Source organism: Triplophysa dalaica, chromosome 2 (assembly GCF_015846415.1).
Source record: "Triplophysa dalaica isolate WHDGS20190420 chromosome 2, ASM1584641v1, whole genome shotgun sequence".
NCBI classification, from domain to species: domain Eukaryota; kingdom Metazoa; phylum Chordata; class Actinopteri; order Cypriniformes; family Nemacheilidae; genus Triplophysa; species Triplophysa dalaica.
In genome coordinates this window covers 25,195,600-25,223,296 of record NC_079543.1, presented here as the reverse complement: position 1 = coordinate 25,223,296, position 27,697 = coordinate 25,195,600, and the positions used below count along the sequence as shown (strand labels likewise).

Sequence of the window (27,697 nt, the reverse complement as noted above, 5' to 3'; positions counted from 1 at the left end):
ATAGTTGTGTTTGTGTGCAAAATGTGTTATTTTTTATTAGCAAATAAAAATTGAGTAAATCGAGAATCAAAAAAACATTAGCAAGGAAACTATTCCGGGAAAATTCCGGAATCTAACAGCCCTAGCTGTCACTCGCCCGGACCCTCGTGCTTACGCGCAGCGAATAGCGCGCATGCGCAGTTTGCCAAACAGTTTTGGTAACACGAGTTTGTGTTCTCTACGCGGCTCTGTTCATGTACCGGCAGCATAATTACTTATGTTAGGATACGTTGAGTAGCCAGACCGGCGGACCGGTTACAATGCCGTAAGGGTTTGTAAATCAAACCGTTTTCTTGTGTAAATTACGACTCTGTCCATCGTGAGTTAATAGTGGCGTAGCTCAGCTACGTGCTAATGTTATGGGACTGAATTGCAGGATTCGGTGATTGACAGGCAGTGTGAGGTGTTGCGTTAAGAAATCAAGCAAGCTGGGTGTAAACTGCTCGATTTTTGATATTTTTTTAAATAATTTGTCTATTTTTATAAAGGAAACGGAGAAGCAAGATAACGTTACACCCTCCGGGCCGACGGACCGCGAGCTGCGCAGCGTGTCTTTGGTCACGTCACGTACGACTCCACTGACCGACACTAATATATCATGGGGACCTGAAGTGAATTCCGCTTAATAACGTCGTTTTAACGCAAAGTCGGCGCGTTGGTTGCGAAAATGTCCGGGTTTACCGATCTCCGGGATAAGCTAAAGTCAATGACGCCTCACAGGGACAATTACAAAAAAGTTTTCGAGCAAAACAACGGCGAAAAGCGCAAGCACCGCGAGTCGGATGACGACGAGAGCGAGTACGAGGAGCGTCGCGACGCGGAGGCCCGCAAAGTGAAAAGCGGGATAAAGCAGGCGAGTATTTTCACGCCGGAGGACTGCGCGCACATAGAGGCGAAGATCGACGAAGTGGTCGCGAAGGGAGACAAGGGTCTCTACCGGGAGCACACGGTGGACCGTGCGCCCCTCCGGAATAAGTACTTCTTCGGGGAAGGCTACACGTACGGGTCCCAGTTAGAGAAGCGCGGCCCCGGTCAGGAGCGCTTGTACTCCAAAGGCGAGGTGGACGACATCCCGGACTGGGTGCACGAGCTGGTCATCGATCGGCTTGTCGCGCACGGCGTCATACCGGAGGGCTTCGTGAACAGCGCTGTCATTAACGATTACCAGCCCGGGGGTTGCATCGTGTCCCACGTGGATCCAATTCACATCTTCGAGCGGCCGATCGTGTCCGTGTCATTCTTCAGCGACAGCGCGCTCTGTTTCGGATGCAAGTTCAACTTCAAGCCCATTCGCGTGACCGAGCCCGTGCTCCACCTGCCCGTGCGGCGCGGGAGCGTCACAATCCTCAGGTGAGTTTTCACTTGTACTCTGTGTGTAAGTCCATTTGTAATACGGCACCTTTACATGCAGAACATACCGTGGTATGGCGCCACGGTAAACATTACGGTGTTATGCCCGAAATTGATGGTAATATCACGATACAAAGGTTCAAAAGGTTTATGTAGTATGGTACTTAACATACTGTGTACCGAATACCATGATATTATCACAACCGTGTCCCCTTATGGCAATAAATGTATAAAAAAACCTGTAGGTGTTTCTGAAGTACTGTGAACTATGAAATACCAGGATACTTGTGTGAACACATCTAGTAATGATCACTCATTTTCAGTGGCTATGCAGCTGATGACATCACACACTGCATCCGCCCACAGGACATCAAAGAGAGAAGAGCCGTGATCATTCTGAGGAAGTGAGTTACTCATCATCTGAATTAAGATTTGGTTTGTAAAGGCGTAAAAGCGTTAGTAAGTTTAATTCACTTTTATTGTAGAACAAGAGAAGATGCCCCACGCCTAGACTCAGATTCACTTAGCCCACCCTTACAATCTTCTGAGAAGCGACACATACTCAAAGCCAAACGCTCGCACCGCAAGGCTGATCCAGATGCTGCGCACAGGTACTTCCAAAATCTTTTACATGCTGAATAAAATGAGGCTTTTTTATCAGAGTAATAAAGCAGTCCTAGTGTGTTCTGCGCCTTTAAGACAGAGTGTGCATGCTGGTTGCATAAGCATTCATTTGTGCTCCTCTCTCAGGCCTCGTGTACTGGAGATGGACAAAGAACTGCAGAGGCGCTCGATTTCCTCACGACAGAGACGTCACAGCGACAACGGTTCGGAGAACTCCTGGAGAAGAGTCGAGGAGAGAGAGCCGAGCTCGCGCTACACGCACCCTCACGACCATACTCCCTCACGGCGAGTCAAGATGAGACGTCACTGAAATCACGATCAGAACTGAGGCGACTTTAAATGCGCTCATGGGGAGGAACGTAGAGGAAAGCTCGCAGAGACATTAGATGGAGACTGCAGGATGTTATGCTTTATATATATTGAGAGGCTTGAGCTGTCTTTTCAGACAAATCAAAACATGTTACTTTAAGATCCACTTTATTTTGTTGTGTGCTGAAAGGAAACGAATGGAATAAAAAGAACACCTAAACTGACTTAGGGATTTTACCAATGGCTCATTCAAATTTGTATGCACTCACTGGTTATAATGGGTCATTCGCAGAACATGTTAAACAAAAATGTGGCGGATTTTTAAAGAATAGTTCAGTTCTGAAACGCACAGGATCGGTGCATATCTAGCTTGTAGCTGTGGGGTACTTTACATTTGTCATTTTCATTCATGTTGACAAATCTTAAATGACACACAGAAAAAGCAAGAGGTAAATAAAAGGTAAGCTAAATCACATTGTGTAGTTTTGAATTAAGCACAGAAGCTTTTTCATGTGCACGGTGTGTATACGGATGTTTCTCTTGAGGTCTAAAGGACAAAAAATAAGTTTGACATGCATGATAAACACAGTATTTGGTTACATCCTTCAAAACTGATTTTTTTTTGCAGTTTTTCTTGCTCGGTGGTCTCCATCAGGTTTTTTTGGAAATGTAGTTTCGCCATAATAAACCCTTATTATTTTATAGTGGCCTCTAATTGCCATAGCTATAACATGAGAGGTATTGCCATTGAAACTGATTTTCTCATAATATCCATGGTGATCCGTAATGACCTGAGGTGTAATTTCACATACATTATAAGACTATTACGTCGACAAGATTTGTTGTTTTGTACTGATGTATACTGTGTGTACAGGCCGGATGGAAATTTTGGAGAAATGTCAAAATGTGTCTGCTGCTGCAGTTTAAAATGAAAATGAATGCTTCAAACTACGTTAGACTGTACTTTGTGTAGAAGAGCTGTAGGAGGTATTTTGGTTTGAGGGATGTACAGGGATGAAAGCAATCTAAAAAGAATGAATAAAACCCTCAAAGGTTGATGTTCTATGTTCTCGCTTAGATTTAAGAAAGTTCATCTTCATTTGCTTTTATACTTCTACCAAAACGTCCGTTCACATCTCTTGTAGTGAACCTAAAGAAATCTTAGCTCTCCTCAAAGTTCAATGCCAATGTTTATTCTCTACCCGTGTAAGCTTTTATTTGTGAAATTTACTCCAGTTGCTGTGTAAATTAATTTAAAACCAAAAAACTGAATTATCCACCTGTAGTTCATTTGAAATATATCAGAAAATGTGCGTTCTTGCTCCACATCTGACTGTCATGAATTACACTATGCACTGTTTGAAATAACACGCATCAAATTCTCACAAGTTGGGGTCCTTTCTTAAACGGACTTTTATTTTGCCTTTTGCTAGAGCGCATGCACGGGTAATTAATGCATTAGAGACTACAGGGTTGCGACACACTCAATCTCGCCGCGTGGTTCTAAACTTTGAGTCTGTTTGAATTAAGTGGGAGAGACAGTGGAAGCAGCTGTATCTTCAACAAATTTCACGACAACCAACACAATATATGCACTGATCATAACTATGTTGATTCAATTTATAATACAGTTTTTTCTGATGAGCGCTAGAGAGACGTTAATAATTAGTTTTGTGTGTTTAATCTGAATAGGAAGAATGCATAATGTGCTGTTTCTTATGCTTCAGTACAAATCAATGCTAAATTATTTTAAGACATTCATATAAAAATGCACAAGTCATTTATCAATAAATAATCGATTGCACCACAAATAACAGTGAGAAATTAACAAGGCGAACAATATCAGTCAGTAAGATATTTTTTATATAATTCAAACAGGGAGAGGGTAGACAACATTTTATTTAATGAAAAATCCTTATATGTTATAGAAAACCATTCAACTACACATACAGACGCACAGAAAAAGCCATTTTTATTTAAGAATATAATATTTTGTTTAAAAACATCCATATATTAAAACACCAGTTTTGCAGAGATATATGTTATCAACTTACCTGCGAAAGTGTCCGGGATACAGTGAAATGAATGAGCTTTAATGCCCTGTTTGGAACCATAGATCCCTTCATGACACGAGTTACTTCCGCATTCCATTCTTCCAACAGACGTCCATGTGAGTGTCGCAACTCTGTTTTTCAACTGCTCTGAGACTATTCAAAAATAGCAGATTCTAGGGAACGATTGCATATGCGTAAAAATTCCTTTGGAAATATCAAAGCCCCTACTATTTATTTTATTTTATTTATTTTTATATATAAGGGCTAGGGCTCGTGATACTGTATCTCGTGGCAGTGTGGGTGTATGACCTCTCACTAGATGGCACGAGAGAGCTGCGCACCAGATATTGGTCTGAACCAACTTTTAAATAAATTGATACTTTTAATTATTTATTTATAAATACAATTTTAATTGTATGTGAATATAAGTATAATTGTATCGCGTAAATAACTGTTCTGTATTAAAATAATATTAATGCGAGAAATGCCTTTTATTTTGTTGTCTTTTTTTGGTTGTTCCCCATAGGTCGGCAATAAATGACGTTAGAAGACACTAACATCTCATTGGTTTATACATACGTCAATCAGCTGTTCCGGTGACGTTGTGCGTGTTTGTAGGTGAGAGGGCAGAAGTGCGTAGACAAAAGTACTGCAGTTCACACGCAACCATAATGGTTCTGAGTATCTAATACACGTTTGTAACGGTAAGTTAACGCTATAAATCTCATTAAAGCCGCTGACTGTTTATTATGTCATCATACATTTCCGTTTTCGTCACTAGATTGCAAGTGAAGTTAGCAAACGCTAACACAGCACAACACTGTTGTTTGATTCTCCAATTAATGCTGTTTGTAAACTAGCGAACACCACAACACATCTCATCGCAAAATAGACGTTATGTGTCGTTGAATGTGGTATAAATAACACCGAGCAAGGGAAGCAGCCATTGTTATTACATGTGATACGTGACAAACAGCTCGTGTACTGCACAGTTGACCTGAACTGAGTTGAACTGATAATGGTGTTGTGTATGTGTATTATGCTGCGGTTCAAACCGGGTTTGCGTGTAATGTTTAGATCACAGCTGGAAGTTGGGGTCACGAAATTATGGTATGAATAAGTGGGTAGCTTGTTAGCCACATGGGTCTAAATTTAGACACGTCAGGATTGTTGCCGCAGCTGTGATGTCTGTGAAGTGCATAAAGATCCTCTGCTATTTCTGATCTGAGCTGTCACGTAGCATGCGGTGCGCGCGTGTGCACGTGTGCGCGTGATGCCATATATGTGAGGCCCGATTCTGAATGTACTCACTCACTAATGTAATCAAATGTCGTGGACACCAACTTATGAGGAGTTTTTACTGGTCCTCACTATTTAAAAAAGCTCAAATCGATCTAGATTTAATGAAATGTCATGCAATTGTAAGGTTTGGTGTTACTAGGGGATGACAATATTAATAGTCTTCTGTTTGTCCAATTGTTTATCCAATACACACCACTGGGTTCATGGTACAAATCACTGTATTTTGTATGCTTTGTTTAAAAAGGAAACTGAAATTCTAATTTATTTATGAACCTTTTTTATTAGAGGATTGCCAACATTTAAGGTTGAACTAGTATGCACATTAATAAAACAACTACATTAAACTGAATTTTAACAGTAACCTTGAATTATGAAAGGAGTTAAGAAAACTTACTTTATTTAAGTGGAAAAAACGTATAATGGAAAGACAACACATATGTTGCTGCAGGTCATGTATTAGCAGCTCAACCAGTAGGATTCAGACAGGTTTGACTGCTTTAGAATACACATTGTATTTTTTGGTATTCTGACATTAGTGCCAAAATATATTTATACCCCCCAGATGTTTGTTTTACTTTTCTATGGACTTTATTTTCAGAAACTCTCTCAGCAGAAGTGATGTATCATTCTGGCAAAAGACGAGGTGAAGATGGAATCGCTGCTGTTATTGACTTCCTGTTGTCAAATGCCCGGTTGGTGCTGGGGTTGGGCGGAGCCGCAGTGCTGGGCATTGCTACATTGGCGGTGAAACGGGTGATTGTTTATATTCACAATTTAAGCGTGCGATTGTGGTTTTAAATCCCAAAATAGCTTCAAGCTAACAAATCCTTTGTATTGTAATAAAAAAACTTTCTTATTTAAAAGAATTTCCAAAAATGTGTTGCTTTCAAGGCATGGCAGCATCACATCAGTTGCCCAAAAATGGAATTATATTGGGATCAGTTCAGATATGGTATTACTTTTTGGGTTTGGTGGACCATAAAACGCATTAAGATGGATGATAGAGACATAGGGTTGGGCCAATATACAACCACTCAAAACAATGAATTGTTGAGTTTGTTTGTTATTGTATGTCTATGTCATGTATTAATTTTCTTCCTTAATGTTATAGCTGATAGAACGAGCAGGCAGGCCTCCTGATGAAAAGCCTGAGAAGAAGATGACCGATAGCTGGGAGGAGTTAAACTTGGTTAGCGCCTCACCCAAATTACTCCACAAAGAAATTGAAGGAGTGTTGATGAAAAAGATTGTAGCTGCAACCAAAAAAGGTACACGCTTGGAAAGGAAAAACACTTTTGCCATATAAATGTCACTATGCAAAAAAAGAGACAATATGAAAAGAATACAACTTTTTTTATGTGACTCTTATATAGATTCACACAAGTAGATCTTTTTTTGTACCCCAAAGCTTTTGAAGTTTGTTTTGCATTTGTGTTTAGCGGAGCTGTCCCAACCTATACCCCTGCCCTCCTCCGAGCCCCAGCGCAGTGACGCCGAGCCACCTCAGCGACGGAGACGCATGGATCTCTGCGCGATGACGTTCGCAGAGCGCCTGCAGCAGTACTACAGAACAAGAGTGTGTCTGTCAGCTGAGGAAGTTTGTGTAGCCCAGCAGCGAGCGTTAGACATCGCCACAGAGATTCAAGCCTTCTTGCACTCCAAACATCTAGACATGCCGTTGGGAGACATGATGTTAGGAGGATCGCTGCTCGACGACCTGCAGGTGGTTAAAGCTGATCACGCCTGCCTGATCGTGCCACTACAGGTATCAAGATTGTGTGTGTGTGTGTTCATTTGGTTGTGTATCACTTTTTGTTTTCATATTATACATGATCTATGTGTGGTGTTATAGTTGGATTCCAGTCTGTGGACCCCTATTGCCGGAGAGGACACGTTTGTGGGCCACCCTCAGTACTGCATGCTGCGCCGCGAGAACCTTGAATACTTCCCGCGGGGGCGGAGCTATTGGGACCGTCACTTGTTGGATGTCTACTTATCGTCACGACTTGTTTCTGAGCAACTAGGGAAGGCAGTGATGGAGTCCATGAACTGGCCATCGCTAAGTGGAACACTTGAATGTGATGTGAGACCAGTGCTTGGGTCTCCCGAGCTCAAACTCGAGGTTCAAGGATTAAGTCAATGTGGGTATGATGATGGAGAACGCTTCTACATCACTATTTTGCCAACAGTGCGCCTCGGTGAGATGACGCTTACAGCGCAACGAGAGATCACCGGGTCTTTCGACTACATCTGGTACCAGAGCCTCTACACCAGCGAAACGGCAAGACTGGCAACGCTTGATAAAGAGGACTCGGAGGTCAGAAGGAAGTGCTTGAAAACTTTAAAGGCGGTTTGTCGCAACTGCCCTGCGCTACGCAAGCTTAACGGAAGCCATCTTAGTAGCGTCATCCTGCACATGAGTGAAAAGGACACCGATTGGTCGGAATCTGCATTTACGGATAGGTTCCTGCAGGCGATCACAGAGCTGATTGGTTATCTAGAGACTGGAATCTTGCCTAGCTATTTCAAACCTAGTGTGAATCTGTTTCAGGGTTTTTCTGAGGATGACATTGATGAAATGGGCTTTATGCTCTACTGTGCTGTGACCGAACCTGAGATACTACTCATATGAAAATAAAACTCACGGATGCACATAGAAGTACATGTATGAATACACTTATCTGTGTGACAACTGTCATTTATGCACTTTTAAAGGAATACTTCACCAAAAGTTACATTTTTGTTATTATTATTTGCCGTTATGTCATCACATGTGACTTTCCGTTTCCAATGAAACTAGAAGTGGTCTAGAATAGTGGTCTTTTAAAGGAATAGTTCCCTTAAAAGTGAAGGTGGAACTAAAAGCAAGTCCAATTTAATGAAGCAGTCTGTTTGGCTTTTGTTCTATATTATATGAATTAAACAAACATGCGTCTTTTGGATGACCTGCTACTTTAAACAAACATGCGTGAATGCATGAATATCTTTGTGTGCCATTCTGTATTCTGCAAATTCTTGATTGGAATTCAGCAACTTTTGAAACCGATTCTTTATTATTTTGAAGTGATCGCACTATAAGAGGTTTTGCTTACGATGAGTGACATAGGCAACAAGTTCAATTACTATGCAGTGCTTATCTAGAAACGTGTTGGATGTAAATTTGAAAGAGGGTTGGGTATCGGACGAAGTATTGTCTTAAAAACAAGAGATTCTGTATAATTATATTGTTTAGTGATGGGTTTAGTCGTATAACTTTTTTTGTTTGTTCTAGTTTATAAAATGAACCACCAAATATGTATTTTGTTTAGGGAAAAGCGTGTGTAACTTTCATGTACGTGTGGGTGTTGGTTTAAACGTTACTTGAGGTTTCTAGTTGGATGAACATGCTCTTCCTGGTATTTGTTAAAGGTTTGCAACTCTGCCCGTAATGTGCATAATAGAAAATAGAAAGCAATAAAATGTAAACAGATCACCAAGACCAGCATATGATAACTTCTTGGACAGTTAAAGCAAACTTGTACCTGTTTCACTATTGTGAAACCATGCCTTTCGCTATTTATAACTGGGACGTGTGTCTAAATAAAGATGGTCCACAATTTTAGTTTTGTATTACTTGCATGTTTTTGTATTAATCTGCAGTATCTGTCAAAATACTTGTTTGTGATATAATGAGATATTTTTACTATAATTATTCTTTAGTGTATTTATCTATTTTGGATATCTAAACAACATTTCGCTCAAGATTATTCATATCTTTATTAGTATGGGACGTCATTCAAGTAATCTCTTATATTTAGGGTAAAATATTAATCAGCCCTACCTATATGACAACACGACCCATCAATCTTTTTATTACTGTAAATGACTGTACATGTAATAAGGGTTAAAGCGGAAACATTGAGCTGCTTATAATCACACCCCCCGCCAGCTGCGTCACATGGCCAACTATGGCAAAGTCTGCTTAGTTTACTTCTCTCTGACAAGCGCGTTTATGTTTGTTTACGTCTAAAGAACGACTAAACTAACGCGTAAATATTGGTTCGAGGACCCGCTGTACTCCCGCGACTGTGATCTTTAAGAATGCGCTTCTCAATGGATTACTTATGTTGACTTTTTTCCACAATGACATGAGCTGTCATATTTCAGGCATGTCTTTTTTTTACGTGAGTGTAACTTGGATCATATTATGTTTGTCTCGGTTTTAACGTGGTGATATTTGAAGTGTTACTGCGCACTGAGTCATTGGACATACGTACTGTAACTTTACCGGGAAGCATAGGATTGCAAACTTGACATGAACAGTTACTGTGGATGAGCCGGCTTCAGGGGTGTGAAGTACTTGAAGTACTAGTTTTCTTAAGTCTATTAATATTATACATTTTTTGTACATTTTGTGTAATTTTTCCTAAGTGTTGAATAAGGAAATCTTTAAATTTACACAGGAAAATGATTATCAATCCTAATATAACACATGCATTATAAATATAAAACATATATATGAATGTGTTTTAACTTTATGAGATAAATAATCTTGCTCTCGTGAATTGTAGCCTATCTAAAACTGAAAAACAATTAACTTCCTTTCTGTGCTTATCAATGAATTCCAACTATAACATCTCTAAAGATAGAAAAGCTGGTTTGTGACTATAGATGAGTCTAATTATACTCTATACAAAATGTCAGGAAACTAAAATAAGATCCAACTATCTAAAATGTGATCACTATTGTGTTCCAGAGGCATTTAACAGGTTAATTTACAAATATCGTGCATTTTAAAGATACAAGGGGTGCAAACTAATGATATTTTTTTTGGATAATTTTCTTTAAGTTTGTCAAACTTAAACTCCTTAATTATTTAATCAACATGGATGTTTTACATGATTTCTAATCATTGATCACCATCCACATAATAGTACACGGGCATTACCTTTTACATTTTATTTTTCTGTTACCTGGATTGACCTAAAACATCTACTTTACATTTACTACAATTTTTGACGTATTTAAAATCAACCAATTATCGCGCAAACTATTTCAATTGACATTTGGGATATTCTGATAAATCTGGTATATGGTGCAGCATTAATAGTACCTTTTTAATATCATTAGTATATTTCTGAAGTAAATAGGTATACATTTATATGTGCAATTATATGCATAAATATTTTTCTTTCAAAAACATATTTAGATTGATGCTTAAATGTATACGTAAGTATAATATCTCTGTAGTTTTTACACCCCTGGCTGGTTTCACATAGATACATTATCTACCACCATGATTGGTTCTCCAGATTTGGTGGCCTTCACCAAAGAGCCTGATTACGAAGATATACCCATTGATCCATTTGCGCTTCCAGAGGAACTGTCTGTGCCCACTTACACTGGTGACGGCACACCGTGGTCTAAGATGTCAATTGCGGAATTTAAAAAGGATTTTATACTTTTAGCTGAGTTTTCCGAACAAGTTGGGCCCCAGCCTTTGCTTACAGTTCCTCATGAAACCAAAGCTTGCGGGACATTTGATTTGAATCACTTCTCCCTCCGAATTATGTCAGTGGACTATCAGACCTCCCTCACCGGCTCAGGGATCAACACTCCTAAACTCAACTTCGTGGAAGACTCCAAAGTAGTTTTAGGAGATTCCAAAGAGGGCGCGTTTTCATACATTCACCACTTCACGCTGTATGACTTGGAGGCACGAGGGTTTGTGCGGCCTTTCTGCCTTGCCTACGTGTCATCTGATGAGAATAAAATCATACAGCAATTACAGCAGCTTTCTTCAGAGTTCTCCAAGGTTTCGGAATGTCTGAAAACGGGGAACAGAAAGAACTTTGCGAATGAACTTGAAACCAAACTAAGGGATTTAGAGTATACAAGAGTTGTCTTACTTAGAGAGACTGAGGGAGACAATGTAATGAACCCATCTGCCATGTATACCAATGAAAGGGAATGGACGTTAAATGATATACCAACATTAGAGAGAGAAACAGAGAATGAGAAACTTAAAGAGAAATCACTGTCACACAAAGAAGAAGTGAAAGCACAAGAGGAAGCTGGACATCCAAGACAGAAAGTAGAGACACGAAATTGTATATTGGAGCTTGAAAGTGAAAATCCCTCAAATAACAGGTCTGCTGTGCTTATCAATAGAACGGAAGAACAGAAGGACAAGCTCAAGGACAAGTACTGCTCAAAGCCAGTGGACAAAATAATAGAGGAACTGATGAATGTGGAGAAATCTATTCAAGAACATAACAGCCTACTGAAACAAGTCACCTCCTACCCAACAAGAAAACTCAGAGACTCGGAGTTCTCTCCTTATAAACCGGACGACCTTCCTCATTCTCTGGAGCCTTACCTTGATGATTCTAGAACACATGGTCATTTCCCCAGGCCAGTCCCAGATTGCAGTGTCATAACTTACATGAACACACCAATGCATTCTCCAAAGCTGATTAACACCACTTCATGTAGGAGATTTGACAGGCCCTTGAAAACTCTTGAAGAGTTGTGCGACGAGTACTTCCACCAGCAGGCCTTACAGCAATTACACTCCATTGAAAAGACGTTCAGAGGAGATGCCAGCCATATCTACACAAACCATCTGTGCAAAAATCTGCTCCGCAATCTCAAATCCACAAATTTTTTGTTTGAGGCTACTTACGACTCAGAAGGCGCTGCGGGTTTACAGCCAGGGAAAGCAGCCAGTCATTCATCGATCCATCAAGCGACTTTTCTTCCTGCACCCACAATTATGAGTCAACCTGTCAGTCTTGAATCATATACCTCTTGTGTTGAAATGGTGCCTATAAAACTAGGGTTGGGTGGGAGTAACCCCTCTGTTACCTTATCGAGGACCTTAAGTGGTCCTTTTGATGAGAACCCCCCCCTTTCATCTGAGGACTTAGAAGTACATGCTGAAATCGAAGACAACAGGGAGGTTTCGGCACCAGATTGCGGTCATTCCCAAGACGCAACTATGATGAATACCAGCATTAGCAGTGGAGACAGTATTGAGGTCTTGGGAACAGAAAAGTCCTTCAGATCACAGTGTTCAAGTATACCTAGCAGTACAGCAATGCCAAAACCTCCACCCACCTGTACCACAGCAGCACAAGAGGGTCTAAAGCAAGCGAGGGTACCCACCGGGCGGACTTGCAGTGAGGACAGCATTGAAGTGCTTAGCACGACAGACTCATTCGTTCCTGAAGACCTACGGGCTTCGTACCCATCCGCTATCGATGAGGAAAGCCTTGAGAAAGACACTGAGGAGAAAGACTCGTCTCAAAACCAAAAGGACAAACAAGTTGAGTGTGTTGTGGAGGAGCCACATGGTTGTCCACTCATAACTCTATCCCCACCAGACCCTGCTATAACGTTCCATTCTGATGATGACTGTCATGCATCATGTACCAATCTCTCCTTGTTGGAGGAACCATGCCTGACCGTACGGGATGATTTATCCGACTGCTTTAGTTTTCGCAGCACCACGGCCTCCACAGCTTCGGACACTTTCTCCACTTGTATTCATGGGGATAAAAGAGAAGGTGGGAGCAGAAAGAGGTGTGGCCGAATGGGACGGGCAGCATTGAAATTCCTGCGACAGTTTCCGTTCGCAGTACACGCTGTGTTTAGCCTTCTGAGCGGGCGTACGCTGGTGGTGCTAGGGAGTGAGGAGGGTACAGTAAGGCGACTGGTCGCAGCGCTGTCCGTCTACACACCACATTCAAGTAGTTACAGAGAAAGTGTTCAACCTTGGATTTCAACACAACTGCAGCTTACCGACCTGCTTAACTGGAAACTTGTCGGATTCAACAGGTAAAAGATTATCCAGGAGTGACACTATGCTGCTTTTTTAAACTTGTCCTAATGCACCTACTTGTTGTTTTCAAACTAACCCCAAAATCTTGATGAAAACTCTGAAGATTGCAACTTAAAAGCTTGGTTAAGTACCACTGGCATACAGCATGCACATTTATCGCTTTGCCAATGGACAGAAAAGCAGATGTAAAAATATTATTCTTGGCTAGGTTGTTGAAGCTATAGAATTGACAAGTTTCAAATCGGTTTTGTTTGCTTTCAGGATGTGCTCTCCCACTCCGGGTTTTCCTCACTGTCTGGGCCATTTTGGCCGATACATCAGCGTTCTTGACGCAGATCAAAAGACACTGCGATGTCCGACCTATAGCGGTACTCTTATCAACCATCTGGTGGATCCAAGGAGCCACATTATACGAGGGAGCACCTACTACTTGTTTGCCCAGAGTGTGCTAGGCAAGCTTGTTGCCAGAGCCTTCTTCTTAACATTCTCGAATTCTCTAGAAGGGGGCACAAAATCTCGTAAGAGTACACAGACATTGCGTTGTCATGAAGACCTTCACAGAGATGACAAGAAAATCCTGCACTATTTATCTGAGCACATCAAACTGCATTTCACAGACGTTCCACCAAACGTCCTTCAATTCAGCTACACCGCCAACTCAGTATTCAAACTCTAAAAAAAGCTAATTTACACTGAAACTACTCAATGTAAAGTGTGGTTTGATTGCTTGCAAGCATATTTTGTTTTGGCACATTGTTGACAGTAGTCAACACATTTTCTGCATGCTTTACAACATTATTACAGTAATACTCTTTTGTTATGAGCCCATTTGGTATCTAAAGCAAATCAATATTTAACAGCTTTGCATTACCACACTGCCGGATTGGTGCTGTTTAAATTGCTTGTACTTTATTCATTATGGATGTGCAGAGATTTGTAGACCGTCCTGCTGAATGTCATTTGTAGGACAAAAATTGGAACAAGTTGGACAAAATCATTTTTAAAACCGCTACCACTAAAAGAAACTTGGAAAAAACTTGACAAATAGGATTTTTCTTGAAATTGTGAAATGTATAATAAAGTCTTTTATTTTAACAGCTTTGAAAATTGTAACAAAACTAGCTCACTACACAATTAACAAAAACACTTAATTACATCAGGAACAGCTCTTGCGCCTTCTTAGGCCAAAACTGAAAAAATATCATATCAAAATCTTCCCTGCATAAAATCATCATCAAATTGTTTTGGGCCAAGCATAATATTCTTAACGAAACGCATCACAGAAAACATTCTCTTATTCAGGATGTGGGTAAGACGCTCTGATTTGAATTTGTTGCAGAATTTGGCGTTTTTCTTGACTAAGACTAGCGATCTGAAAGAGAAAGACAAATCGATATTGCAGATTGGAAATGCATTTTCATTGAAAAAGTACACAATATTATTTATGATGAGACGATACAATCACAAATCTTCAGTAATACAAAGGATATGGTGTGATGTACTCAACAAACGTCATAAAAAATAGAGTCTACAGGTTAGATTACATCAAGACATGAATTAAGGGAAGAGATTCTTACATTACATTCAAGATACGTCCTCAAGCTGTTTTGCCAAGGGAAGTGCACTCTGGAATCATAAACAAATCCATTTAAATTTAATTTCATGGTATGTTTCAACAGTTATCCAATCCCTAGATTCAAGAGGCCATCGTGGGTCATTTCCCAGTAGTTTTTTAGGTTAATTGTTTATTTTTAAGTGTCCAAACCATATTCTGTTGTCAACTAGAACTAACTGTATGATTTTTATACTGTTAGTAATGTAAACAAACGAGACAATAATGAAGAGCATGTGTGAGGTAACATTGACTGTGGCTTCTTACTCGTTCCATGTAGCAAGAAGTGTGTTGGTGGGATACGTGTTGGAAGTTAGGACAATGTCGTTCTCCAGGAAGAACAGACAGAGGAAGTAGGAAATCAGGGAATGGTCCGATTCACTCCGTTTGCTATTACAAAGAATCAAGTTTAATTGGTAAAGCATTGAGTCAAATCCAGTACAGCTCAAATTGTAACAAAATTAAGTCACTATTCCATAATATGTGTGTTGGGCCGTACCTTTGGTATTGGTCGTGAGACAGTTCCTCCACAACACAACACAGGAGATAGTGCAGCACGTCTGGTCTCACCAAAAGGCCAAAGAACAGCGTGCGAAGAGCCCAGCGGTTGAACTGAATGCAAAAATACAAGTGATTATGTAGATGAACATATGAAAAGAACTGTATTCCTAAACATTATTTAGGAATTTAAACAACAAAGTAGAGTGTAAACTTTGAGTAGAAGTTGTGGTGTGTGAACAAAAAATAAATCACCCTGAAAGACAAGATGACGGTTAGGATGGGGCTGAATTGCGAGTGTAATATTCGCAGTACCAATGCCTGAGTGGCCAGCAATAGCCTTGCCTGGTCAGGATAGCCCTAAAAAGACGAACACCAGACATTAGATTCTGCACCAATGAGAAAAAACTGCACAGAATATTTCAGGTATGACCTATATCTAAGCAAATGGTCGATAGACTTATCTTGACCAGCCTTATTATAATATTTGAAATGTTGAAATCACCGGCAGCCATTTTTCTGCAAATGCAGATAAAAACAATATTTTTATTTGGAATTTGGAAGATCAAAGAGTGAAACATAAATGACACCTAAACACATACTGTACCTATAAATACTACATTCAAAAAAACTAAAAACAACTTAAGAGTAGTCTCTAAAATCTATTGTTTAAAAAAAAAACGCCACTAGAGGGCGCACAACAACAATGGAGAAGATTGATGATGCCGCGGCGGAGGAGCGTGGAATGATGGGATCTGTTATCTACAACTCCACTGCTGATGGCGTCCAATCAGACGGGAACGAGAAATCATGTCAGCGGATGAGGTAAAGTAATAAAGTTTTATAAATGTTGTGTATAATTGTGGTCCATAAATAAGTGACTGCTGGAAACAAGCTAGTGGCTTGCTAGACACTACTTCCAGATTTGTCCACGAAACTGTTGTTATTCGGTTAATACGTCAGTGAAGGCGGTAACAAAGGGTAATGCAGATATGATACTGTTGACAGGCGACTGCACACCCCCGTGTCACTGTTTAGAATGGCGATTTTCTCACGATTTACAAGAAGTAGGAAACACTTGGGATATAGTAACTACCCAGCCTTACAAAATATATAACACTGGCCTAGTGGTTTTTGGATATTTTACTGCAAAATTGTTACAAACTGCACCTTTAATCTTTCCTAAGCTGTATTTGTGATTTGATGCAAAAAATAGCAACATCTGTTTTAGTTACGCTTGAATTTACAAAAGGTAGAAAATAATAAAATAGCCAGACGTCATTTTTTTAAATACTTAAATCAATGTTAATAAACTTTATATCCATTTATTTATTTTAGCTCAAATTGAACTTCTTGTACCCATTTTGCAACCTACTTCTTTGTACAAATGTTATGTCAACCCCCAATCAATTGATTTGCTTTTTTAACGCCATATCAGCACTTTAAAAAAACGTATTCATGATACAATTAAACTTTACAAGCAAAGATTATATACAATAACTATTATACTTAAAACAATGTAGAAAACGTACAGCAAAAATATACTACTACACAGTGAAAAATAAATAGTATTCATAAAAGTTATTTCATTTGAATACTTGATAAGAAAAACAAGATACTCCTTTTAGCATAAATCTTTAAAAAAATGTCTGTTAACAAAAAAAACGCTGTCTGGTATCATTTAAACCAGGACATTCCAACAGAATGTTATTCACAGCTAGTGGAATTTTACAAAACTAACTCACATCTTGCTGGTTCTTCAAAATATTGGAGTACATTTTGCGCTTATCACTTGATGTAATTTATAATAGTCACAGTCATTCCATTCGCCACTTTTTAAAATATACATATAGAATGATGGTTTTACATCCGATAATGGAATTTGATATTCTGTCATTCTAAGTCCAAGTGCTCAACCCCCAATCAAAGATTTAGGGAAAGAAAAACATGACTCACATTCTCAAAGGTCTTGGAAATCTGTATTCGAGAAGTGGCTGTCAGCTCTTTCAGAATTGAATTGGCGATGCCTCTGGTCACCTGAACAAAAACACACTACCAGGTAACTAGTTCTGTTTCCTCACATTAGTGTGTCAACAAAGCCTCTCCACACCCAACAATAAGCACTTTACAACAACACTCACCGTCTGAAAGTTGACATCAGGCTCCTCATAGAACGCAGCTACAACAAGTCCATCCTGAGTGATGTGACTGGAACTGACTACACTGAGTAAATACACCCAGCTCTCAGTCTACAACAAAACCATGCAGACACAAATGCCATGACAAAAGACACTTGCTCTCCTAAATATTAGACATGAACCATTCATTTTACCTACATCTGCAAAAACAGCATTGTTACAGTCCAGAACCCTCAGAGCAAACTTCAGCACCTCCATCCTCTTTAAATTTGAACCTTGAGTGAAGGCAGAGAAAATCAGCTTATGTGTGCCAGCACAGTTACAGAAAATCACAGACTTAAGTGAAATTGTTGCTCATTTACAATTAGATAAAGAAAATGTCCTTATGTCGTACTCCACTTAAAAACAAAGCAATGATACTACCTATATTGTGTTCTGTTGAATCAAATTTCAACAGCTTGAATTATACATTTAGCAGACACTTTTATCCAAAGCGATTTACATTGCTTTATCCTATACATTTTACATAGGTATTTGCAATCCCCTGGGATCGAACCCACAACCTTGCGTTGTTAACGCAATGCTCTTACCACTGAGCTACAGGAAAGCTACAAACTTGAAAAAAGTCCTCTGCAACACAAAGTTGAGGAAATAGATTTTTTATGGTAGATTTTAATATGCAAATAAGAACGCTTACAACTCTGTACCTTCAACAGGTGTCCACTCAGTGGCCAACAAATGGTCGGGCATGATTGTATTGACATTTCCTGAATCAGATTGAGGATTTTCTATCTTGGGGGCGTGGCCTGATGTGAGAATTCTGAGGTAAGCTCTGAACTGTGGAGGCGTGAGTCTGGAAGCGGTGCAAGGAGAATGGGGCAATGGTGATAACAGAGCATTAACAGCAGCACTGTATTCTCCAACCTGTACACATACAAAAACACAAATAATTAATTGGATGCCCCAATGCATTTCCATTTGTTGAATGTTTTATGATAACAGAAAAATGCTTACATTAATGTAAAAATAATGAAAGAAGATTTTATTCCATCATACCTTGCACAGAAAGAGAGGAACAAAGTCTTTGAGTCTCTGTAGCCTAAACACAAAAGAAATATCAACTGAATACGTCACAGCTAATAAGAATAACAGTTTTCGGAGTTATTTGACATTATGCTGTGACACTCACTGGGGGATGTTGTGACTTTTAACAACCTTGAGGTACCGAGCCAGCTCACGATGCCTAAAACACAAAAACTAAATTAAGGATTTAAACATGTTTTACATTTTAATTAAGGCATTTCAAACTAACTCACCGATCTCTCATAATCTCACCCTCTTGTCATTTCCAACCTTTATGACTTTCTTTCTTCCTCAGAACACAAAAGAAGATATTTTAAAGAATGTTGTGAAACCGAACAGCAACCCATTCACTTCTATGGTATTGACATAAAAACCAATGCAAGTCAAAGACAACATTCTTCAAAATATTTTCCTTGTGTTCTGCAGAAGAAAGTCATATAGGTTTTAGGGTAAACTATCACTTAAACTGTAAATTCTATCACTATTACCTCACATTTGTTAATTTTTTTAAACAGCTCATGCCTCACAATGTCAATGGTTGTCAAGCTCAAAAATTAACCACAAATAAAAGACAATCAATTAGACAACATTGACTTTTCAATTTTTTCCTTGCACAAAGCTATCCCGTGACGGACCTACGCCGCAGCCTGACGCGCACCTCTCCAAAAATGTAACAACGCGTCAACACAACGCGGGTTCGCCAGCGTTGGGATTGGTCTGTTTGAACCCCTCCATCAGGTTAAAAAACTAAAGTCATGTTTACTTAAAGGCATTTCCGAATGAATTATCCAAGTAAAATATTTGTGTATAAAACATCTCAAATCTGCAACAAAATCTGCCGCTATCACTGTTAATGCTTCTCAAACTAGCTGCTTTTTCTTTGCCTCTTGTCTTGGTTACACAAGCAGCTCGTGGAAACTGATGCCCAGTAGTCATTGCCTGTTGGCACGGACAACGACGTAGAAGTATAAATGAAAACCGACACGTAGCTCCGGCGTAGAGGCTACGGTGTAGGTACAACGCAGAACAAAAAAAACAGCATGGAGAAATACGGTGCATGTACTATTTGGTCTATTTCAGGTGCTGCAATACGTCCAAAATAATTGCCTGAAATTTCTACTCTGTGTATCCTACAGAAAATAAATAAAGTAGATAACACAGGTGAGTTAACAGAACTTTCATTTCAGGGTAAAACATTCCTTTAATAAATAAGCATGACGCATAAATGCCTAAAACTTAAGTGAATAATGCATGTTTAAGTTCTGAATTAATGATGGATATTTAAGCTGTTTAGTAATCCAGGGTGCATTGTATACCTGCAGGTTCCCTATCATAATGAGTGAATCGCACTTAACATTTAAGTCTGTGTAATTCTTTACAAATCACAGATAAAGCATTCGAATATTTAATAGCATTCAAATTCAGATTACTTGTTTTGTTGTTGAAGTCTACAGACTCGAGCTTCGATCAAGCCCAGAGGTTCCCACAAGGTTTCAAGCCTTCGACCTTTGACGTGTCTCTCTCCGAGATGTTCTGACCCTTTATCACGGCAGAGAGCAAGGGATCATCCCATGGCAGCACGTGCAGACTGTAGCCAGTAAAAAGACGGTTCAATCAATTAGTAGCCACAGAATAGATAATGAACAGGTTACTTGTCGTATTCTAAAAAGAGCAGGTTTAACTAAAGAGTTGCCTTGAATGCTGCATATAAACAGAATGTGTAGTGTCATTACTTTTTTGGCAATGGGGAGACAATGAGAAGAGGAAGCCTCTGGTAAAAAGCCTCTAGCTGCTTTGTGAAGGAACTGGAAAAATCACAGCTGACTAAAAGCATCCACACTTTTGTTATAATTCTGGAATTAAAATAAAAGCACAAAGCGATGGTTTATCCGTAGCTAAAAACAAAGGCAACTTAAAGAACACACGCAAAACAGTTTTGTAAAAATTCCGTACCTCCATTGCAGCAATGTCACAGCATCAGACACGGCAAAAGCAGCATGTGTATTTCTGCAAAGTAGACATGACGTGTCAAGATGACATACATGTGAAGAAAGACATGTTATCTACACAAGTGTGCGTGCACGTGTTACCCAGGAGCATTGTGACTGATGAAGATCTTGACTGCCCCTAACAGCATTACGATACAAGCCTTTGGATTCTCTTTCATTGCTTCTTGCAAAAACATCTGGATGTGCTGACTCACAGGAGAGTAACTACAAAGAACAAAAATGTAAGCACAGCGTGAATGGGACAAACAGTTTTAATATTTTTTAGATCTAATAATGTAATTTAGTAAGGCTCTTTAGAGCTACATAAGACATTGACATGTTTTTCAGAAGTTTTTAAAGGGGTCATATGACAGGGCTAAAACAAATATTATAGTTTTAAGGTTCAAAATGATTACATGATTTAAGGTTAAAAAAACGCTGTATTTTCCACATACCGTGCATATTTGTATCTCCTCTCTGAAACACATGCATGGGCAACTTATAACACTCCAAAGACATCGAAAAACATGTATTCGTGCCATTTGACCCCTTTAAATAAACCATCGATCGTTCAGATAATATCGGAAAATTCTATTTTAAATAATGTAATAAATAAGAATGTGAATCAATTTAATATTAATATGCATTTTTAATTATAGATCGAAAAATAAGAGGTCGCGTACTCGAACGACAAAACCTTCAAGTGATGTTTCTGACACCCTTTGCATCCCGCTTGAATAGCAGTGTTATCGTTGATGCGGTGACAGTTGCACCGACAGGTCACAGATCTCATTTCAGACCCACACCCCATCAGAAACACTGCATACTTCTTCGCCAAACTGCCAGCAAACTTCTTCAGAGATGTCTCTGCCACACACACGTACTTAAAGGTTTATGGCTGGAACAGGTGATTTTACAAACAGTATATAGTATTAAGAGAGAGAATAAAACTTGGGAGTTTAATTCAGCAAAACAGAACACACCGGCATGCCGTAAGTCCGAATCCATATCAAGGGGGTCGAAGGCGAAGTTGAGCTCGTGTAGATATCCCATGAGGCTTTTATCACGGAGCGCCTTCCAATAAACGCTGTGCTTATGTGCATTACAGTGGCAAATGCCAGGGGTGGTCCAGAACTCACACTATTGTACACAAACGTGGACTTGCTTTAGTTTGATCTTAAATCGGATGTCGAATATAAAACTTTTTTCATGTGCCGTGTGAAGAAATTAAGTAATGAATGAAAATGACACTACGATAAGAACGGGCTTCATATGTCGTTTAAACATAAAGTATGAATGTTAATGTGATACAACTGTGAATACTCACCATGGAGACCTGCTTGTCACAGATGTAGCAGAAACATTGATCGCAGTACGTTGCATTTTGTTGTAGAGGTCCGGAGAGGTCCTGATCGGCACGGCTAGAAGAAGGACGACTTATTATCACTTACAAGATCCAACAAAGGTTCTCCAGGGAAAGACATTACAATAATACTTACCAGAAATGTAGTGTGCAGTCATATCTTGCATGTGGGAGCACAGTTCCAGTCTGGGTGTATGTTATTGCCAAATCCTCATCAACCTGCTCAATGTGTTTTGTTATTTCTGAGATCAGAACAAAACAGAGAAACAGATTCATGACCAACTAACACTGCTGTTCATGATAACATTACATTACTACAATACTCAACCGGCAATACCACGGTACTTTTCTATATACCGTGGTATTTATATTGCGTTATGAAGTTCCCCCCTGCAAAACAACATGACATTTCCACCGTATATTATAATAAAAACATGGTTGTGATCATGGTTGTGACTGTATTCGTTTCGTACCGGTTTCGTTATTTTCATTTTCGACAAACAACACTGAGGAATCGTTGAGCGTCATCGATTCATCAGCATCATCGTCGTCATCGCTTAAAATAATGATCGGTATGTTTTCCTCCATCCTACAAAACACGACAGAAGATGAGAGTAGACGATCATAAACATTAAACGTGTCGTCGTTGTCTCTTAAATTAAAACTTACGTGATTTTTAGCATCAATCCATCTTCAAATTGCATGTCTGCGCGCGCACGTTCGAATTGGCGCTTCGTCCGATCACGTGATTCTGACAAAGCGGAAGTCCCGTTAGTATTGCAGATTTGTATTATAATAAAAAAACAACGTTAGAGAACCAACTAAGAGTAAAATACAAAGAATAAATATTATTAATTAAAAATATATATATATTAATATTGCAATGGCATGTTATGGAAGCTTTTCATTTTTTTATGTGATAATAGAAACGGTAAATAATCAGAAAGAAACAGCTTACAGTTGTTTTTAAATGTGAGGTATATTAGTATGTGGTGTTCTCCATAGAAATAAATTATAAGGCATCATCTAACGTTAGCTCTGTGTTTCTTAACCAGGGTGCTGGGACCACTAGGGGGGTCTCAACAAACTTACCATGGGGATCAACACGTGTTGAACATTGTGTTGCTAATGCAATGGTTGTGGGTTCAACCCCTGGGAACCAACAAAGTGTATAGATTGAAATCACTTCGGATAAAAGCATATGACAAATGCGATAAAAATATTTTCCATTTCCACTGTAGCTTAAGCCTGTAAAGAGAATGCCCTTTATAAAAAGAAAAAAATAAGCTGATATTGTCACACGATGAGGAAAGATGTTTGAAGAACAACTTCCATAACACAAGAGCTTGATTTTGAAATTTCTTAAAGGACCCTTTGAACACTCAACATCTTTTTTGTTAAAATTTTAGGGTAATTATAGATCTTTTAAGCAGGTTTACAAATATGAATAGCGACATATTCTTTATTCTACTAAAATCACATGAAAACGCATATACTGCACTTTTAAGTAAAAAGCAAGTTGTTACCCTGAGGTGTTTGTTTCAATTATCTGTTAAATTTGACTCAAAGCTGAGAACAAAAGTAAAGCTATTGTGGAAAATTTATCTCAATTCAGGAATTAGTTATAAACAGTACACTAACACAAGTATACCACAGATTTGTTATTGCGCAACCGCATAAAAATGAGATCTGTTTAAAATTAGCTGCCTTGCATCTTCTTAAATTGTAGGAGTAGAGGCAGTTCATTCGGTTGTGACAAAACTTCCATGTTTGCGAGTTATTTTATTGTTTTGAACATTTCCACACATCAAACAGGAGCAATTTGTATATAAAAGACATGTACAATTATTACAATACTATCACAGGGCCACTTTCAGATCTAAATATACTTAAAATTTTCAACCCAAAATTTTGAAGTTGTATTTATTCAGGAACTTGTTTTGTGGCTTCCTTTGGCTGAGTGTTTTGTTTTGAAGATCTGTATTTTTCCCAGGGGTGCAGTGTTTCCTGTCCAGGCATGAACTCCAGCCATTCCTTGTAAAACCCACGGAAACCATCAATCTTTTCCATGTATATGTTCCGTGACTTTAACTGGAGAGAGAAAGATATGAAGCAAACACAGTGTTGAGTTCAAAAATTTGAACTCAATGTGTCAAGCTTCCTGCTTTTAAAGGTAAAGTCTACTTTATTACCACGGCTGCTTACTATTAATACATAAATAATAGTTTATAAATAAGGCACACAAAACAGAATAGGATGTGCCACCTTCGAATCCACCGTTTAAATGCACCAAGCACCCACAAATGTTTGTAATTAAAAATGCATAGCATAGAGTAAGCATGGTCTTTAACCTTGTCATATGATGGAGGATACTGGGCTGCATGTTCCAGCTGTCTGATGATGACCTCGTTGGGTTGCACCTGCAGTTTGTGCATACAAAGAAGAAGCTCGTGCAGATAAGCATAGTCCAATCGTTTCGTTGCCTGGCCAATCAGAGCACTGAATACATATGCGTTTGGCACAAGGCCACACCTCTGCAAACAAAAACACACAAAAAAGATGTTTAATAATATAAAACCACACATTCAGATATAAGCACTTTCAAATAAATACAGTTTGTAATATTTTGTTGGCACTGTTGGTAACTACCAACCATGCTATTAGCAAAAAAAGAGGAATAATAAAAGAATCAGACCTCCACATCAGACAGCAGCTGCAGTCCATCTTTTTGTCTCTGGCAGGCTAGTGCCATACTACAAAATGTCTGTGTATTAACAGCAAGCCCTCTATTCACCATGAGGGTTTTAACAGCCTAAGAAAAAAAATGTTTTTACAACGACAGCCAAACACAATTGTTGCAGTGGACGAAATGATTTGTTGCAACATTACTTCAATGTTACTATAACGTTATCAACAATTGATTTTATGTTTTTCTAACCTTAGCCCCATCCAAGTCTCCAGTTTTGGCCACTCTTCTGACCAAAGTGTTAAAAAATGGCACATCCAGCCTGATGCCACGCTTTTTAGCCACTTCGATTAGACTCTGCACTGACTGGTTGCCCGCTTCCATGACATCAGCCAATAGGGTGATGGTTTTGATGCTGGGCTCCAATCCATCACTCGCCATCTTCTCCAGAAAACCATCAAGGTTTCCAATCAAAGCAAGCCTGTCAGAAGCGCTTTTCACAGGCCCCAAGGCAACTACGTCTGAATGGCAAGTGCTAGGGTCCAGCAGGTTCGGGCGGCGAGGACTTTGTGGTGATAAATGCGATTGACAGCTCAGAGAGCCGCTTAACAGATTCCGTTCAGCCTGCGGTGATGAAGGCAACATCTGAACCTCATCTTGAGATTTACATTGATCGTTTTTATTTTGAGAATTACTGTCTTTGGCTTTTCCTTGAGGCGCTGAATGTGTTTTTAGAAAGACAGGACTATGAGTATGTGAGTCGACGAATAGCTCATTCTCAAGTGCATCGATGTTTAAAACCTTAGGACCTAATGTCTCGTCTTTGACTTTACTCCTATGGCTTTTCCTTCCACTTGTGATTTTCGGGTTCAACTCTTCTGTGCGCTTTAGGAGTAACGCCGAAGCCAGTCCTGGATTACCTATCCCACAATCACGTGCAGCCCGGAGGAGAATGTTGTAATTCTGGGTATCCGGTTTTATTCCAATCTTAAGCATCTGATGCCACACCTACAGAAGAGAATCGGTTATATCTTTCACAATGCATTATGGGAATAAGCTGTCCATCTCTAAATATAAGACTGTAACAAGTACCTGTAAAGCCAGTCTAAATCCATGCTGCTTGTCCATCACGCAGCTTATCAGCAGATACTGAAACGTCTCTTGTGTTATGGGATGGCCACTTTGAAGCATCTCCTACACCATTATTCCAACACATACGCACCAATTCAAATGCCAGAGATAGCAGTGAATAAATAATTCAAATACATCAGTGGACTGTAACAGCACTAGGTGTATAAAAATAAACATTACCCTCAGAATTTGAAAGCAGGACTTCAGATCTCCAGTAAAGGCGATTGTTTTGAGCAAGGCATGCCGGGTAATGGCACTCATCGGGATGTTCTTCCTGAGAATCTCTTGCTTGAGTTTCAACGCCTGCTCCAGTCCCGACTGTTTCCATGGCGATTCTGCACAAGCATTGAACAGAGCAGTATATGTAGCGTCTGACGGCTCAAGTCCTTGTTTCTTCATCTGTGTTAACATCAATAACACATAACAGGGTTAAATATCGTCTGTAACATGAGTTTTGATGGTAGTCAGATGTAGTCCATGGATTTACGTTTTGGGACATCTGTAAATCAAAATAACAGAGATATCAAGAACCCTCACAGTTTAAGTGTGTATTATTATCTTACATTATTATAAAGTTGGAAGGCTTTCTTTACGTAGCCCACACGTCCACATCCACCTATAAGCACAGTGTAGTTGTACTCCTCTGGCTCTAAGCGTTCTCCTTTGAGCATGTCACCTTCAAACAGAACCAATGCCTCTGACAGCTAGACAGAAAAAGAGAATTTATCAGAACTTAAAGATTTGGTCCCTAGCTAGGTCGTACCCTAATAAAAAAGTACTGACCAGTATGTTTTTACTAAAAAATAAATCTAATGGATTTAATTGTTAGCAGGGATCTCCTTCACAATATAATACAACAATGTTTTGGATAATATTTATCTATAAAGTACCTAGTAGCATTAAAATATATTATATGAATGTAAAAATCATATTTAACCATAATATAACGTTACTCACAAATATCAAAGCATTGCCACCACCACTGAACATTATTGATAAATATGAAGGGAAGTTTTTCTAAAAGCAGTCAACTTACTTTATCCTCTTTAATGAGCTTTTTGCATTGTAGGAAATACCAATATGGTGTGTTTCTTCGGCCCGTTTTGGACTTAAATCTTTGCACGACAACATCCTCGTCGGCATCTTTGTATTTTAAATCCAGTTGTTCTGGGCTCGTTTTGCGGAAGGTTCGTCTGGAGGAGAACTTTTGTGAAATATCACCAAAAACGTCACTGACATCTTCATCTAGCGCATGATCGGACTTATGTGTGGTGACACTCTTGCTCTCATGAGGGTTTAACGGCACTGATGCACAGAAACACCTCAAAGGTCCTTCATACATTCGTTTAGTAGGACAGACAGGAGCTGACTTGAGCACATTTGCGCAGGCTGCGGCGTATGTTGCAAAATATACACTGCCGTTTCGTGTCAAAAGACCCTTCAGAAGTGAAGGGCGCAACATTCTTGACATAACAAAATGTTTATATTTTATTAAATACTATATCTGCTACAGAAATCCTTTAACATTTCCTTCGCATTATGCTCGCACCTGGAGTCGCCATGATGTCAAAAACGGAAGTTTAACTAGACATTACTAGTGGATGATATGATACTCAATCAACTATTTTAAGGTAACATTCATATTAAACGATTCAAATAGCTTTTTATGTAAGTAAAGTAGATGTGTAAGTAACTTAA

At 39.2% G+C, this 27,697-nt stretch overlaps 5 protein-coding genes across 5 annotated transcripts; 3 read left to right on the top strand and 2 right to left on the bottom strand.

Moving 5' to 3' along the window:
* The first annotated feature begins 186 nt into the window (after window positions 1-186).
* On the top strand, window positions 187-2,559 carry alkbh5 (alkB homolog 5, RNA demethylase). Its single transcript, XM_056733599.1, has 4 exons — window positions 187-1,389; window positions 1,713-1,793; window positions 1,875-2,000; window positions 2,140-2,559. The coding sequence occupies exons 1-4, from the start codon at window positions 707-709 to the stop codon at window positions 2,321-2,323; spliced, it is 1,074 nt and encodes a 357-aa protein (XP_056589577.1). The 5' UTR covers window positions 187-706; the 3' UTR covers window positions 2,324-2,559.
* Window positions 2,560-4,970: 2,411 nt separating this feature from the next.
* Window positions 4,971-9,279, top strand: mief2 (mitochondrial elongation factor 2). Its single transcript, XM_056739779.1, has 5 exons — window positions 4,971-5,080; window positions 6,277-6,431; window positions 6,790-6,946; window positions 7,118-7,443; window positions 7,531-9,279. The coding sequence occupies exons 2-5, from the start codon at window positions 6,297-6,299 to the stop codon at window positions 8,308-8,310; spliced, it is 1,398 nt and encodes a 465-aa protein (XP_056595757.1). The 5' UTR covers window positions 4,971-5,080; window positions 6,277-6,296; the 3' UTR covers window positions 8,311-9,279.
* Window positions 9,280-9,636: 357 nt separating this feature from the next.
* Window positions 9,637-14,482, top strand: smcr8b (Smith-Magenis syndrome chromosome region, candidate 8b). Its single transcript, XM_056738183.1, has 2 exons — window positions 9,637-13,496; window positions 13,762-14,482. The coding sequence occupies exons 1-2, from the start codon at window positions 10,954-10,956 to the stop codon at window positions 14,174-14,176; spliced, it is 2,958 nt and encodes a 985-aa protein (XP_056594161.1). The 5' UTR covers window positions 9,637-10,953; the 3' UTR covers window positions 14,177-14,482.
* Window positions 14,483-14,616: 134 nt separating this feature from the next.
* On the bottom strand, window positions 14,617-22,912 carry zgc:112980 (uncharacterized protein LOC503706 homolog). Its single transcript, XM_056738194.1, is given in 22 exon segments — window positions 14,617-14,872; window positions 15,078-15,126; window positions 15,380-15,502; window positions 15,612-15,724; window positions 15,866-15,970; window positions 17,567-17,647; window positions 17,752-17,859; window positions 17,947-18,023; window positions 18,456-18,672; window positions 18,805-18,847; window positions 18,938-18,991; window positions 20,262-20,358; window positions 20,361-20,419; window positions 20,565-20,684; window positions 20,785-20,838; window positions 20,922-21,044; window positions 21,503-21,686; window positions 21,803-21,959; window positions 22,147-22,240; window positions 22,319-22,424; window positions 22,656-22,771; window positions 22,852-22,912. Coding segments are annotated over 22 exon segments (2,193 nt in total). The 5' UTR covers window positions 22,887-22,912; the 3' UTR covers window positions 14,617-14,794.
* An 818-nt stretch (window positions 22,913-23,730) lies between these two features.
* ptcd1 (pentatricopeptide repeat domain 1) lies at window positions 23,731-27,697 on the bottom strand. Its single transcript, XM_056730970.1, has 8 exons — window positions 27,036-27,697; window positions 26,563-26,703; window positions 26,180-26,398; window positions 25,961-26,062; window positions 25,121-25,876; window positions 24,878-24,994; window positions 24,534-24,716; window positions 23,731-24,273 (listed from the first exon to the last, which is right to left on the bottom strand). Exons 1-8 carry the CDS (start codon window positions 27,468-27,470, stop codon window positions 24,106-24,108), a joined length of 2,121 nt encoding a protein of 706 aa, XP_056586948.1. The 5' UTR covers window positions 27,471-27,697; the 3' UTR covers window positions 23,731-24,105.